The 16,797-nt window shown below is 45.3% G+C and overlaps 1 protein-coding gene across 1 annotated transcript in view; it reads right to left on the minus strand.

The window, feature by feature from the left end:
• The window catches only part of CLIC4 (chloride intracellular channel 4), a 94,426-nt gene extending 77,986 nt beyond the window's left edge, over positions 1 to 16,440 (minus strand). The window contains exon 1 of the mRNA XM_054500026.1: positions 15,695 to 16,440. Within this exon, the coding sequence (XP_054356001.1) occupies positions 15,695 to 15,766 (72 nt within the window). The 5' untranslated portion in view covers positions 15,767 to 16,440. The remainder of the gene's footprint in view (positions 1 to 15,694) is intronic.
• Between the last annotated feature and the right edge of the window lie 357 nt (positions 16,441 to 16,797).

The raw sequence follows: 16,797 nt of genomic DNA on the forward strand, positions 1-16,797 counted from the left end.
TGATTCTTTCAACCTAGAATGCTTTTCCCCTCATTCTAATTACTACTCATCCTACATGTCATTTTCTCAGAAAAGCTCTCGCTGAGTCTCCACCTAAATTGGGTTTCCTGTCATTCTTTCTCAAGTTGCCCTGTTCTTTTCTTTGATATAATAACCTACTGTCCTTATTTATATGTTTCTTTAACATATGCCTCTCCAAGTAGACGATAGGTTCTATGAGGTATTAACAAATTTGAATTTAACATGTCAAAAAACTAAACTCCTGATCTCCTCCCCATTAGAACTAGCCCTTCTCATGGCCTTTTCCACCTCAGTTAATGACAACTCCATCATTCTGGTTGTTCAGAACAAAAATCTCAGAATCATCTTTAACTCCTCTTTCTCTCACATTCCACATCCAGTCCATCAGGAAATTCTGTTGTCTCCATCTTAGAAATATATCCAGAATCCAGCAACTTCCCACCTTATTCCAAGCCACCATCATCTCGTGCCTGGATTACTGGAAAAGTCACCTCTAATTAGTCTCCCTGCTTCTGACCTTGCCTTCCTAATTGTCATTCTCCACAGGGATAACGGAATGCCCCGTTAAACTGAAAATAGCACCCCCTATCATTATCAATACTCCTTAACCTACTTCAAAAAATTTCCTTAACCTACTTCATTTTCTTCACAGCATTTAATTGCCAGCATTTATTGTTTGCCTCCCTCAACTGAATATGACTGCCATAATGATGGGAACTTCGTTCATTAGGTGTATCCAAGCACCTAGAACAGTGTCTCAATAGTTGTTAAATAAATGAATGAAAGAAGAACAGATACTATTCTGGCAAGCGGAAATTGGGGGCAGGGAGAGGGTGGAAAAGCCAAAAGTATATCAGGTGAAGGAAATATCAGCGAAAGTCTTCCACGAAGGCAGAGAAGTGCAGGGCATGTTTAAGACCAATCTAGATAGAATATGAGGCATATCTGCAGCTGTGGTGGGGGTTAAGAGTGGAAATACAAGTTAGATCAATGCCAGATCAAAGACTTCGTATCTAATTCAATAAACAACTAGGGAAAGTAGGATCTATTTAAGATTTTCTTTTCTTTTCTTTTTTTTTTTTTTTTTTGAGATGGAGTCTCCCTCTGTCACTGGAGTGCAGTGGTGCAATCTAGGCTCACTGCAACCTCCACCTCCCAGGTTCAAGCGATTCTCCTGCCTCAGCCTCCCAAGTAGCTGAGATTACAGGCACCCGCCACCACGCCTGGCTAATTTTTTGTAGTCTTAGTAGTGACGGGGTTTCCCCATGTTGGCCAGGCTGGTCTCAAACTCCTGACCTCAGCTGATCCACCTGCCCCAGCCTCCCAAAGTGCTGGGATTACAGGCATGAGCCACCACATCTGGACCCTATTTAAAATTTGAGGCAAGAAGTATCCATTTTATTTTAGATAGATCAAAACTAGCAGATATAACATGCAACTAATTATTGAGGGAAAAGATAAAAGTTTTGGTTTGGTTTTTTTTGAGACACGGTCTCACTCTGTGGCCCAGGCCAGAGTGCAGTGACACGATTATGGATTACTACTCACTGTGGCCTCAACCTCCCAAGGTTCAGGTGATCCTCCTGCCTCAGCCCCCAAGCAACTGGGAATACAGGCACGTGCCACCACATTTTTGCAAAACACAAAAAGATGGGGTTTCCCCACGTTGCAGAGGCTGGTCTTGAACTCCTGGACTCAAGCGATCCACCCACCTAGGCCTCCCAAAATGCTGGGAGTACAGGCGTGAGTCACCATGCCTGGTCAAAAGTTTCTTTAAACAACTGATAATAAGCAGTATAATAGATTCAGTAATACTAGCAACCCTTAAACTGTTAGAATACAACACAAACATTTAACTCATCTCTAAATCAATTATCTCATTTAATTTCCCACTTAAATCATTTCTTAAGCTTTTATTTCAGCTAGAATAAAAAAGTGCATGAGACAAAAAAAAAAAGTCACGTATTGTATAGGAAAAAGATGGCGCTAAGAACCTACCACCATCAACCATGGCTCATTTACTCACCACCTGACTGTCTACTTGGTTATAATGAGAGCTCCTTGAACACAAGGGGCTCATTCTTACTCCTTTACCTCTCCAGCACTTAGTGCATGGAAAGTATTCAATTGATGTTTGCTTCTGTTATGATCCCCTATACTGTGCTCAACTGTTCCTAGGCAAAGACTGGTTTCTTATTATACTTGAACTATAAAATGGACATATATTACCTATTACATAGATATTGAAGGAAGAAATTAATACTGAAAAATAACTTTCATTTTTAGAATAGATTTCCCCTAAAGAGCACAAGAGGAGGATCTACCTTCAAACCATTTAATCAATATCCATTCTAGGTGATGGAACATTTCATGTCATACTTTCATAACCTGCTTTCTTCCACCAAAGATCAAATGTTCTAAGGAAGATATAGGCAAAATCTGAGTTTCTTTTATAAAATCTAAATAAATTTTCTTTAAACCAACTCACTTAATGCAACACATATTACATATCAGATCAGTCCTCATTCTTCACTCATTCAAGTATTCTGTCATGAACAGCATTAAAATATTATATATAAATTCTCAAAAATTCATGCAAGCAAAAATAAAAATAAATAAATAATAATTCATGCAAACTTATAAAATAAAGACTAAGGGCCGGGCATGGTGGCTCACACCTGTAATCCCAGAACTTTGGGGAGGCCAAGGCGGGCAGATCACCAGAGGTCAGGAGTTCAAGATCAGTCTGGCGAACAATGGCGAAACCCTGTCTCTACTAAAAATACAAAAATAAGCCGGGCATGGTGGTACGTGTCTCTAGTCCCAGCTACTTGGGACGCTGAGGCAAGAGAATCACTTGAACCAGGAGGTGAAGGCTGCAGTGAGCTGAGATCGCACCAGTGCACCCCAGCCTGGGCGACAGAGTGAAACTCTGCCTCAAAAAAAAATTATCTGGGCATGGTGGCAGGCGCCTGTAATCCCAGCTACTTGGGAGGCTGAGGCAGGAGAATCGCTTGAACCCAGGAGGCAGAGGTTGCAGTGAGCTGAGACTGAACCACTGCACTCCAGCCGGGGAGAAAGAACGAGGAAAAAAAAAAAAAAAAAAAAAGACTAGGACATACAATAGCAACAACTATTTCTAGTCAAGGGGTTATAAGTAATTTTTACTTTATTTATGCTTTTCTATTGTTTTCTAAGTTGTCTAGAGTACATACATATAGCTTTTATAACTGGAAAAAGACACTTTTTTAAAAAGAGCATAATACACACAATGAATATACTAGAAAGCAGAAGGAAATGACATTACCTTTTCAAACTTAGGACCAATATTTAAACTAAAACAGAGAAAGGCTAAATAGGGCTGGGCACGGTGGCTCACGCCTGTAATCCCAGCACTTTGAGAGGCTGAGGTGGGAGAATTGCTTGAGCCCTGGAGTTTGAGAACAGCCTGGACAACACTGAGAAACCCCATCTCTACAAAAAGCAGCCAAGCATGGTGGCGCGCGCCTGTGGTCCCAGCTACTTGGAAGGCTGAGGTAAGAGGATCACTTGAGCCCAGGAGGTTGGGGTTGCAGTGAGCCATGATTGCACCAGCGCACTCCAGCCCGGGCCACAGAGCAAGACTGTGTCTCAAAAAAAAAAAAAAAAGAAAAGAAAAGAAAAAGAAGGGAAGAAAAAGAAAAAAATTCATTTCAGTCTTAGGTGCATGTTATGGTCAAGGCTTAAATTTAATTTCTTAAGTCTAATCACCTTCTTTTTCTCCTGATTAGTCTGTTTTCACAGCTACCACGTTTTCCGTTTTCCTAGGTAGCACAATAATCTAGTTTGGTTCACCTTTTGTTTTCTTGTAGAGACAGGGTCTCACTATGTTGCTCAGGCTGGTCTTGAACTCCTGGGCTCAAATGATCCTCCTGCCCCAGCCTCCCAAAGTGCTGGGGTTACAGGCATGTGCCACCACGCCTGGTCCATCTTTAGTTTTTAATGAATATTCACTCCTGTAGTCCACCACCTGTTCTCTACTTCCAAAATAAAGTAACTGGTTGTTAGCAGAAGAAAACATGCAGAGAATTTACAAATCCTTAAAAGTTCTTAAGGCCAGATGCCTGTAATCCCAGCACTTTGGGAGGCCAAGGCAGGCAGATCACCTAAGGTCAAGAGTTCAAGATCAGCCTACCCAACATGGTGAAACCCCATCTCTACTAAAAATACAAAAACTAGGCCAGGCGTGGTGGCTCACGCCTGTAATCCCAGCACTTTGGGAGGCTGAGGCGGGTGGATCACCTGAGGTCCAGAGTTACAGACCAGCCTGACCAACATGGAGAAACCCCATCTCTACTAAAAACACAAAATTAGCCGGGTGTGGCGGTGCATGCCTGTTATCTCAGCTACTTGGGAGGCTGAGGCAGAAGAATTGCTTGAACCTAGGAGGCGGAGGTTGTGGTGAGCAGAGATCGTGCCATTGCACTCCAGCCTGGGAAACAAGAGCAAAACTCGGTCTCAAAATAAATAAATAAATAAAAAACTAGCCAGGCATGGTGGTGGGTGTCTGTAATCCCAGCTACTCAGGAGGCTGAGGCAGGAGAATCGCTTGAACCCGGGAGGCGGAGGTTGCAGTGAGCCAAGATCACGCCACTGCACTCCAGCCTAGGCGACAGAGTGAGACTCTATTTCAAAAAAAAAAAAAAAAGTTCTTAATTACCTCAGCTTTCATCTGATTGTTTGGTTTTGTATTCTCCAATATTTGTTCAGATTCTCTTTTTTCTTCTCTCACATACACAAATAAATAGCTATGCTGCACAGTGGTAAAATTCAATACTTAAGTTATCACAGGTGATTGACATTTTCACAACTATATTATAATGAGAACTAAATCTTTTCATAAGAATGAGTTATTCACATGTAAGTTGGAAGTAATAATTCTGTTACAAAAAAAGGGAAAGAAAACCTGTCATACTCCTAGTTTATTTCAGCTTCAAGAAAAAGCTTGTATTTCAACTTCAAGAAAAGCAAAGAAACCTATGAAAGGATGCTTAAAGGTACAAAATATATGCATGTTGAACTCAGGTCCATTCCTGGCCCTGGTTCTAATAGTTACTTTTTCAAAACATTAATGTTAGCAGGGCGCGGTGGCTCACGCCTATAATCCCAGCACTTTGGGAGGCTGAGGCAGGTGGATCATGAGGTCAAGAGATCAAGACCATCCTGGCCAACATGGTGAAACCCCGTCTCTACTAAAAAATACAAAAAAGTAGCTGGGCGTGGTGGCACGTGCCTGTAGTCCCAGCTACTCGGGAGGCTGAGGCAGGAGAATCGCTTGAAACCGGGAGGTGGAGGTTGCGGTGAGCCAAGATCGGACCACTGCACTCCAGCCTGGGCAACAAGAGCAAAACTCCATCTCAAAAAAAAAAAAAAAAGTTAAAATTTAAGATACTCCTAGTCTACATTTGATACAATTTTCAAATGCAGTCTTATTTATCTGCATTAAGTTGTCACTTTCATAAATTAGACTAATACATTATCCTGGTTTTATTTTTTTTTCTTTTTTTAATTTTGTTTTTTGTGATTTTATTTTAAATAAAGGAAAAAACAGAAACTATATAAGGCTAATTATATGGATAGTTATTTTCTTTCTTTCTTTTTTTTTTTTTTTAAGAGATAGGATATCCATTTATTTGTCACCCAGGCCAGAGTGCAGTGGCACAATCATAGCTCACTGCAGCCTCGAACTTCTAGGCTCAAGTGATCCTCCAGCTTCAGCCTGCCAAAGCTAGGTCTAGAGGCACTCATCACCACCACCACACCAGACTAATTTTTTTTTTTTTTGAGACAGAGTCTCACTCTGTTGCCCAGGCTGGAGTGCAGTGGTGTGATCTTAGCTCACTGCAACCTCCGCCTCCTGGGTCAAGAGATTCTCCTGCCTCAGCCTCCTGAGTAGCTGGGATTACAGGCGTGCACCATCATGCCTAGCTAATTTTTGTATTTTTAGTAGAGACGGGGCCGGGAGTGGCAGCTCACGCCTGTAATCCCAGTACTTTGGGAGGCCAAGGCACGCAGATCATGAGGTCAAGAGTTCAAGACAAGCCTGACCAACATGGTGAAACCCCATCTCTACTAAAAATACAAAAATTCAGTTTTTATAGAGATGAGGTCTCATTATTTTGCCCAGGCTATAATTTTTTTTTTTTTTTTTTTTGAGACGGAGTCTTACTCTGTCGCCCAGGCTGGAGTGCAGTGGCATAATCTCAGCTCACTGCAACCTCCGCCTCCTGGGTTCAAGCAATTCTCCTGCCTCAGCCTCCCGAGTAGCTGGGATTACAGGCACCCACCACCACGCCCAGCTAATTTTTGTATTTTTAGTAGAGACAGGGATTCACCATGTTGGCCAGGCTGGCCTCGAACTCCTGACCTCAGGCGATCCACCCACCTCGGTCTCCCAAAGTGCTGGGATTACAGGTTTGAGCCACCGCAGTGGGCCTATCATTGTTATTTCTTATTTCTTATACCAATATCTGGAACTGACCATTGAGAGATAAGAGGCAAGTCTCGAAATAGACAATATAATTAAAAGCCACAAGAAAATTCACCAGCTGATGCCCTAAATTACATTTACATGTCTTAAACCATCCTTGGACAATAGGTAACCATGACCTAATGTTATTTTCCTTCAGAAAGTCCCTTTCCATTCTCTATACAAGCGTCTAAAATGGGCAAACCCATCCTAGCTTACTCCTCTACTTGACCAAAATCTTAACTCATGCCTTAATCACACTTCCCATCCTGCCTAACACATTTTCCTTTTATGGACTCACAATTCCCTATTCAGGGGACATCAGAACACGGAGGCTCCATAGCTCTAATGAAACAGGAAGCGGGAAAGGATGGCTCACCATCCTTACTTACTGGCTTCTAGGCACCTCTGCAGGCATCCTCCCAAACCAATTGTGACTTTTCGTGACAGCCAGGTTCTTCTCCCAATTGCCTCTTTCCTATTATTATTCATACTCTGTTAAGCTTTTCGTGTGCTCAGTCTCCTAGGCTCAAAGCCTCCTGCCTCTTCCCCATTCTAGGCTCCTTTCTCACAGGTTTTTACATTAAACCAAAATCATCAACTTTGGCCTTTGCCAAAAGTAGCATTGTTAGGTCTTCAGGAACAGCTCACGCAAAAAGTTAAAATAATAGGGTTTCATTAACTTCATACTTTACATTCATTTCTGTCTCCTGAATTTTCCCCCTGGAAACCTCAAATGAATGGCAAATCAATTAGATTCAAGGTAATATTGTCTGAATATTGAGTTAGCTTTTGTTAATTACCAGAACAAAGTTTTCAGCATCATTTCCTATAGAAAATTTATTTCATTTTTTCTGTTTGAAAAAACAAAGACGGGGGGAAGTCTGAAGCCTGCCCTTGAAACAATATAAAGAATTCCCACTTTAAACTGTCAAAACAGTCCACCTGTACAATCCATTTGCACCTTCCCAAGTACCACTGAAAAGTTATTGAACAGACAGCAATCCAAAAACACAGGAAAGTATGGGGAGAATGAAAAAGGCTAGGAAAATGTATACATTAACAAAAATCCAAGTTAGGTTTTAAAAGTCTCAACCTCAACTTTTAAATAACTTGTCTCCCTGGCACTATAGATCTGAATCACTCCTGGTTCCTTCTTAGGTCTCAATCTACCAATTGTTTCCTGCATACGGAGTTTCCGCATGATGTCAAAACTCACGTTCCCATTCTTGGCTATTCCGAACCCACCTATTCACCTCCTTTTTCAAGGTCAAGTTTAAGCCTCCTTCCATCTTTCCCCATGTCTCCTAGCCCTACTTAATGTGAGCCCCACTTGACTCTTTAAGCATGGACCATCTTGTATTGTTTTCTTTCCAATAAAATTTGTAAATCTAAAAAAATTAACTGTTTAATAATTTCTTATATCTTCCATAGTACTTAACTCAGTATCAGCGCTTAGTTCATGTCGGTACATTCTTTAAGTCATAGTTAATAATAACTAGAAGAGACCTCAGTGATTATCTAGCCCAAGCCCTTCTTTTATACTTTGTTTATATAAAGTATTCTTGACTCTAAGAATTCCACTATTTACTTCTTTTAGAACAGTGGTTCTTAGCCTTGGTTTAGGAATTTTCAGAAAAAAAGCCTCACATTAGAATTTTTTACTGTAATTTTAAGGATTTACAGAACTCCCTGATCCTACTAATAGAGCCCACATTTAAAAATAATATATTATTAGGCTGGGCGCAGTGGCTCACGCCTGTAATCCCAGCACTTTGGGAGGCCAAGGTGGGCAGATCACGAGGTCAGGAGATCGAGACCATCCTGACCAACACGGTGAAACCCCCATCTCTACTAAAAATACAAAAATTATCTGGGCATGGTGGCACGCGCCTGTAGTCCCAGCTACTCCAGAGGCTGAGGCAGGAGAATCGCTTGAACATGGGAGGCAGAGGTTGCAGTGAGCCAAGAATGCGCCACTACATTCTGGCAACAAAACGAGACTCCGTCTCAAAAAAAATAATAATAATATAATAATAAACTATTATATTATATATTTATAATATAATAAAAAACTATTATCGATGACAAAAGCAGGTGTTTACTATGTGTCAAGCACTCTTCCTAAAGCTTTACATAGGATGGTATACGGTTACACCACACTTGCCAGCCTCTCTTGCAGATGAAGCTATGTGATTAAGTTCTCGCCAGTAGAATGTGACCGGAAGTAACAGGTAGAACTTCTGAGCTGGGGACCTTAAGATGTGCTTCCTCCATATTTTCCACCCCCCACTGGCAGCAGACAGTACTTGTCACCCACCAACTTTGACAATTCAGAAGAGGACAATGCTCTGGGTGTTAGTGGACAAATAAGCTAGAAAGAGCCGGGGTCCCTTAATGACTCTGAGGAGGAAAGCCACCCTAACATCTAAGACATTCTCCTGGACTGAGGGGTGAGAAATAAACTTCCATCATATTTGAACCACCGTTTGTGGGGGGATAACTTATTACAGCAACTTAAACTACCCTAACTAATATGCACAGATTAACAGTTTTAATCCCCTCAGTAACCATATAAAATTGTTACTATTATTATCCTGATATTAGAAGTTAGGAAACTGAAGCACTGAGAGCTTAAAAACTTGCCTGACATACTAGAAGCCAGATTCAAGTCAAGCAGTCTGGCTCCAGAGTCCATGCACATTAGGAACCTCTGCCAAATATCTCAAAAGAAACAGACTCTTATGTGTTACGCCACCCTGCACCAGATTAACTTTTTACAAACATCACCCCAATCCCAGCAGCTTGGTGACTACTTGCTGACAGTGATCGTCCCAATTCACAGTGGCACAACAACAAGTTTAAATTCCAGCCCATAAAACTGAACTCCGCAAAGGGATTACTTTCTGTTTTTTGATTTGATTGTTTTTGAGACAGAGTCTTGCTCTTGTTCCTCAGGCTGGAGTGCAATGGCACAATCTTGGCTCACTGCAATCTCCGCCTCCCGAGTTCAAGTGACTCTCCTGCCTCAGACTCCCAAGTAGCTGGGATTACAGGCGCCCGCCACCACGCCCGGCTAATTTTTATATTTTTAGTAGAGACGGGGTTTCACCATGTTGGCCAGGCTGGATGGAGAAACCCCATCTCTACTACTCTCATTTGTGGTTCAAGAGTTAATATTTAGTTTTACCCAAACAAAAATCTTGGTTCCCCAAATTCTGGACATAGCCAAGAAGAAACACTAGTAAATATATAAAAGACTGGCACGGTGGCTCACGCCTGTAATCCCAGCACTTTGGGAGGCTGAGGCAGGTGGATCACTAGGTCAGGAGTTCAAGACCAGCCTGGCCAACATAGTGAAACCCCATCTCTACTAAAAATACAAATTAGCTCCTCGTCTCTACTAAAAATACAAAAAGTTAGCTGGCCATGGTGGCGGGTGCCTGTAACCCCAGCTACTCCGGAGTCTGCGGCAGGAGAATCGCTTGAACTCGGGAGGCAGAGGTTGCAGTGAGCCAAGATCATGCCACTGCACTCCAGCCCGAGTAACAGTGCAAGACTCCATCTCAAAAAAAAAAGACTGGAAGTATTAAATGGAGAAAAAAAGAGGTGAGTAGATAAAATTACACTGGGTTTGGAGACTGGAGGCTAGAGAAAACAGGATGAAGAACCATGCTTTGACGCTCCAACCATCGGGATCTCAGTAAGTGGTTTCTAATTCCAAAGCATGGTAGAGACATACATTGACAACAAAATGCTCGACAACAGAATTCTCTGAAAGAAGGGAGCAATCTCATTTCAAACATTTGGCATCCTCTTAAGTTGCAGGCACTCTGAACCATATGCACACCCTATCCTCAAGGAATTTACTGTCTATCTAGTAGGGGAGATCTGCATATAAATATATATTCATACAAAATTATACACAACTAGCATTTATTTGCTTACTGTGTACTAGACATTGTTCTAAGATTGTTGCATACTACATATATTAATTTATCCCATAGGACTGTTCTACTAGTATCCCAACTGTGCAGATGTGGCACAGACAGGTTTAAGTGATGTATCCTGGGATACACAATTAGTAACTGGACATTTTGGATTAGAAACCCAGGTAGTAGGCCAGGCTCGGTGGCTCACACCTGTAATCCCAGCACTTCTGGAGGCCAAGGCAGGCGGATCACCTGAGGTCAGGAGTTTGGGACAAGCCTGACCAACATGGAGAAACCCTGTCTCTACTAAAAATATAAAATTAGCCAGGCGTGGTGGTGCGCGCCTGTAGTCCCAGCCACTCGGGAAGCTGAGGGGTAACAAGAGCGAAACTCTCCATCTTAAAAAAAAAAAAAAAAAGAAAGAAAGAAACCCAGATTACAAGGGACCTTATGCGCTCGCTAAAAGGTCAGAAATATACCGTATCTGTTGGTGGTTCCCAGCTGGAAATACATATACCTACCAGGCCACCTCTGGGTGGGGTAGAGAGCATCTCCACTGTTGACGATGATTGCCATTGTAAGCCTTTTTTTTTTACCCTGAAACAGGGTCTTGCTCTGTCACCCAGATTGGAGTGCAGGTACATGATCATAAGCTCACTGCAGCCTTGAACTCCTGGGCTCAAACAATCCTCCCACCCGCAGCCTCTACGGCTAGGGCTACAGGTGTGGGCCACCAGGCCCAGCTTAGTTACTTACTTATTTATTTATTAGAGATAGGGTCTCACCCAAGCTGGAGTGCAGTGACACAATCACGGCTCACAGCAACCTCTGCCTCCCAGGCTAAAGGAATCCTCCCATCTCAGCTGGGGCCACAGGCATGTATCACCACACCCAGCTAATTTTTTATATTTTTTGTAGAGATGGGGTTTTGCTACGTTGCCCGGGCTGGTCTCGAACTCCTGGGCTCAAGAGATCTGCCTGCCTCAGCATCCCAAAGTACTGGGACTACAGGCATGAGCCACTGTGCCTGGCAATTTTTTAAACAGTTTTTGTAGAGACAGGGTCTCACCATGTTGCCCAGGCTGGTCTAGAACTCCTGAGCTCAAAAGATTCATCCTCCTTGGCCTCCTACAGTGCTAGGATTACAGGCGTGAGCCACCACAGCCCAGCTGCCTTTTTTACTTTTGAGAGGGCATCCTATCTATCCTCCAGATGTTGAGGGTAAAACAAAACAAAAACAAACCAAAAAAACCATCCTGCTGTTATATAGATGACAGGGAGTTAATGGGCTCACGGGCAGACAACTCCAAAAACTACTCACAAGGAAGGAAATGCAGCTGTGAGTTCAGTCACACTATTTGAGAAGGTGCTCATCTCTCTCTCTCTTAAATGTAAAGCTCAGTGCTAGCTAGACAGGTAGGCTCAAAGCCCCATTACATCTCTTGGCCTTCCCCCAGCACCACCACCAAATTTCTAATTTCTATACATGCTATGTGCTTCAACTGTAAATAGTTTTCTTCTACAAACTCAGATACCTCTTGGCAGGTTAACACTGTTCAACATACCACTCTGGACAACCACAGCCTCTGCACCCTCTCTACTTTCTTTTTTTTTTTTTTAATTTTTATTTTTTGAGATGGAGTCTCACTCTGTCGCCCAGGCTGGTGGGCAGTGGCACCATCTCGGCTCACTGCAACTACCGCCTCCCAGGTTCAAGCAATTCTCCTGCCTCAGTCTCCCGAGTAGCTGGGATTACAGCCATGCACCACTATGCGTGGCTAATTTTTGTATTTTTAGTAGAAATGCAGTTTCGCCATGTTGGCCAGGCTGGTCTCAACCTCAAGTGATCCACCCCCCTCCACCTCCCAAAGGGCTGCGATTACAGGAGTGAGCCACCACACCTGGTCCACTGCTTTCAAAATAACTATATTTACAAGGGTATTTCCCCCATTTGCATTTCCCACACATAGGTTTTGAGAAGAGATCAAGAATGCCCTTTAACACATTTTACCTGCCCTTTTTTCCCCTTTCAAACAAACTGGTCTAGGGGCCGAGCACAGAGGCTCAAGCCTGTAATCCCAGCACTTTGGGAGGCCAAAGCGGGCAGATCACTGAAGGTCAGGAGTTTGAGACCAGCCTGGCCAACATGGTAAAACCCAGTCTCTACTAAAATACAAAAATCAGCCAGGCGTAGTGGTGCATGCGCTCCTCGGAAGGCAAAGGCAGAAGAATCACTTGAACCTGGGAGGCAGAGGGTGCAGTGAGCCGAGATCGCGCCATTGCACTCCAGCAGCCAGGGTGACAGAGCGAGACACCATCTCAAAAAAAAAAAAAAAAACAAAACCTGATCTGTATCAGTGCAAAGTTTGCCTATGTTGAATCCCTGGGTAGCAGAAGACATTTCTTATTTCACAAATGAGACAAATAAGGCTTAAAGAGTGAAAACAAACTACCTAGGGTAACCCAACCAAGGAGTAAAGAACTGTGACTTGAACCCTGATTCTCTGCCACAAAGCCCAATGAGAAAGGCTTACAACTAATGGTAGGAAGGATGATTTTCAGTGGTTCTCAATACAAATATGAAAAACAGAAAGGGGATGCAAGTGACTCAAGTTTGGAAAACTGCACCATGCCCCTCTGCTATTCTAACTGAAAGATGAAATTAATAGTAAGCAGGGTGGTAAGCACTGATCTCTTCCTAATTCAGATACTTAATTTTTCTTGTCTTCTTTGATTAGCTCCTCCAATAGAATAATAGAATGCTGAATAGAGCCATAACTGATAATAGCTTTATCTTTTTTTTTTTTTTTTTGAGATGAAGTCTCACTCTGTCGTCCAGGCTGGAGTGCAGTGACTTGATCTTGGCTCACTCCAACCTTCGCCTCCCTGGTTCAAGCGATTCTCATGCCTCAGCCTCCCGAATAGCTGGGCCCATCACCATGCCTGGCTAATTTTTCTATTTTTAGTAGAGACAGGGTTTCACCATGTTGGCCAGGCTGGTCTCGAACTCCTGGCCTCAAGTGATCTCCCCATCTCGGCCTCCCAAAATGCTACAGGGCGTGAGTCACCTCACCCGGCCCGATAGTAGCTTTATCTTATTCTAAGTTTAATACTGTTCTAAAGTTTCATTGTTAAGTATCATGTTTTACAGATTATTCATAGATGCACTTTTTTTGAGTTTATGGAAATTCCTTCCTATTCCTCACTCAGTAAAATTTTTTTTAACACATCTCTGGCCCACTTGTTTCCCTTCTCCATGCTGTTTTCCACCCACCACCCTTCCTTTCTTTTTTTTTTTTTTTTTTTGAAATGGAGTCTTGCTCTGTTGCCCAGGCTGGAGTGCAGTGGCGCAATCTCCACTCACCACAGCCTCTGCCTCCCGGGTTCAAGCAATTCTCCTGCCTCAGCCTCCCGAGTAGTTGGGACTACAGGCACGCGCCACCACGCACAGCTAATTTTTGTATTTTTAGTAGAGATGGGGTTTCACCATGTTGGCCAGGATGGTCTCGATCTCCTGACCTCGTGATCTGCCCGCCTCAGCCTCCCAAAGTGCTGGGATTACAGGCGTGAGCCACCGCGCCCGGCCTCCTTCCTTTCTTATATTTCAGGTTCCTTCCTACATTCTACGCACCTCAAAGTACTATATCTGCCACTCAAAGTAACCGAAACGCTTTGATATTTTGGGGGTTCTATACCTGTCTGTTGTTTCAGTTCCCTGGACCAAAAAAAAAAAAAAATCGAAAATTGACAATTGAAAGAAAATCCTAAGGCAAACACTGTTTCAGTCATTACTGATGACTGCAGAAGTAAATGCAGATTATTTCTTCTCTCCACCTCTTTTGTTTGTGAGAGGGTCTTGCTCTGTCGCCCAGGCTGGAATGCAGTGGTGCGACGTGGCTCACTGCAGCCTGGACCTCCCGGGCTCAAGCGATTCTCCCACCGCAGCCTCCAGAGTAGTACAGGCGCGTAACATCGCTCCCAGCTAATTTTTGTATTTTTTTGTAGAGACGGTTTCGCCATCTTGTTCAGGCTGGACTCGAACTTTTGAACTCAAGTAATCCTCCCACCTCGGCCTCCGAAAGTGCTGCGATTACAGGCATGAGCCACCGCACCCAGCCCTTCTCTATCTCTTAAACACATCCTGAAATGGCCTTTCTTTAAAGTAAAAACTCGGGGAAAAAAAAAGAACCCAATAGTTCTAGATGACCATTTACTTTCCGGTATGTTGCCTAGCTCTGAATGAGCCTGGCTTTTTAAGTGGCTGGAAGAAGCTCAAAGTGTTTTTTTTAAGTTTTGAGGGAAGGAGCTGGATCCAGATGTTTATAACTTCGACTCTCTCCTTTGCTAAAATAAAAAGTATTAAAGAGAAAAGCAAAGGAAGAGGGGTAGTATGTGTAAGCAAATAAGTTCCAGAACATGAAAGCCGAAGACACAAGGGAAAACCAACCCTTTAAAGCCCAAGCAAGTTAAGAATTCTCTCCCTCAATTTCTTTCAAAACAAAAGGGCCCACACAATCCTTCCCCAAGCAGCAACGCCGGGGGGAGAAGCCAAAATGTTGCATCATACAGAACACTCCGCGCTTGAGAAACGAGAAAGCCAGTAAATGCCCAAGACAGAAAAACACAAGTTGGGAATCTCGGTCTTTTCCGAAGGTCCAAGAGCACCTGCTCTTTGGTAAATTTGTTTAAGATTGCATCGAAAATTAAAGTTTCCGTTTCAGACCAGTGGGGAGCAAATGCTTTTTCAAAAACGCGTTCAAAGAAGTTCGTTTGAAAGCTCATCGGGCGGCCGGCCGCAGTTCGGGCTCCGGGCGGCGGAGCGGAGCGCTGGGAAGCGGGTGGGGCCGGGCCCCGGCGCCCGGGCGGGGGTGGTGACAGGACCCGCACGCGCCCGGCGCTGGGGCCCCGGGGCAAGCAAGTCCCGCCCGCGGGCTCTTCCCGACCCACCTAGGGGCGGGACGCTGGTCTGGCGTCCGCCGATGCCCGCGCGCTGGAGACGGTGGCCGCCGCCCGGGTCCCCAGCCCGGACCCCTCGACGGGCCCTCGGAGGCGGGAAGGCGCGGGCGGTCCCCAGACAATGGGCCGGGGGCGCGGGAGCCCGCAGCGGGATGGGTGCTGGCGCCGAGCGGGGGCGCCGAGCGGGGGCGCCTCGGGAGAGCCCCGGGACGCCGCTCCCCGCAGCCGGGAGGGCGCCGGGGGATCGGCCGGGCGGGACCGCGAGGCGAGCGCTCACCTTGACGAAGAGCTCGATGAGGGGCTCTTTGTCCTCCTCCTTCAGCCCATTCAGAGGCATCGACAACGCCATGGCCGGCTCGGCTGCGCTCCGCGAACGGCGAGGGCTGATGCTGCTGCTGCTTCTGCTCCGGGACTGCTCCGGCTGCCGGTTCCCGCCGTGCTGCTCGCTGTACTGTCCGGCGTCTAGCTGGCCACGGCTTCAGCTCCTCAGCACCGCCCCACGCCCCCCGCGCCACTCTGAGCCAGCCGCAGCCTCAGCCGCTTCAAACGGCTGGGAGGGGCGCCGGGGGCGGGGCCTCGGGCTGTAGGCGGGGCCAAGGCGCAGCGCCTCGGGACTCTCCGGGGAAAATAAGGCGGCAGGAGCACGGGGGCGTGGCCTCGAGCGGGGAAGACGGAGGGACCGCTCCAGAGCCGAAGAAAGGACCTCTGCGACGCCTCAAAGCTGGTAGGGGGCGTGGCCTTGGTGGGCGGTACAAAGCTCAGGCTCTGGCGGGCGGGACCCGGGTACGCCTCTCGAGGGGACGGGCGCGGGGGGAAAGGGGGGAGGGAATTCCCCAGGGGCCCGAGCCTGACACTGCCTCCCGCCGCAGCGCCTGCGCGTCCTCCGCAGCTGCTGCTGGTGCTGTGCCAGGTGACCTCATGCTTCGGCCGGCCTGGGGAAGCGAGGAGGCGCCTCCTACCCACTCCCCCGCTGCAGCACCCCAGGACTCATCGCCCTTTCCCGCAGCGGCCACCTCCCCAACTCCCTCTATTACGCGGAGTTGCCTTTTCCAAGACAACTTACTGGAAAGTTTTCATCGCCTGGGGAACACCTTTTTCTTCTGCCTCTGACTTCGTTTTCCCTTTGACGCTCCTGATCGTTTCGATCTTGGCAGCCAGCATATTCACAAATATATATATATATATATATTTTTTTTTTTTTTTTGAGACGGAGTCTGGCTCTATCGCCTAGGCTGGAGTGCAGTGGCACGATCTCGGCTCACTGCAAACTCTGCCCCGGGTTCACGCCATTCTCCTGCCTCAGCCTCCCAAGTAGCTGGGACTACAGATGCCCACCACCACGCCCGGCTAATTTTTTGTATTTTTAGTAGAGATGGGGTT

The sequence above is a fragment of the Pongo pygmaeus genome, chromosome 1, assembly GCF_028885625.2.
Source record: "Pongo pygmaeus isolate AG05252 chromosome 1, NHGRI_mPonPyg2-v2.0_pri, whole genome shotgun sequence".
In the NCBI taxonomy this organism is placed as follows: Eukaryota; Metazoa; Chordata; class Mammalia; order Primates; family Hominidae; genus Pongo; species Pongo pygmaeus.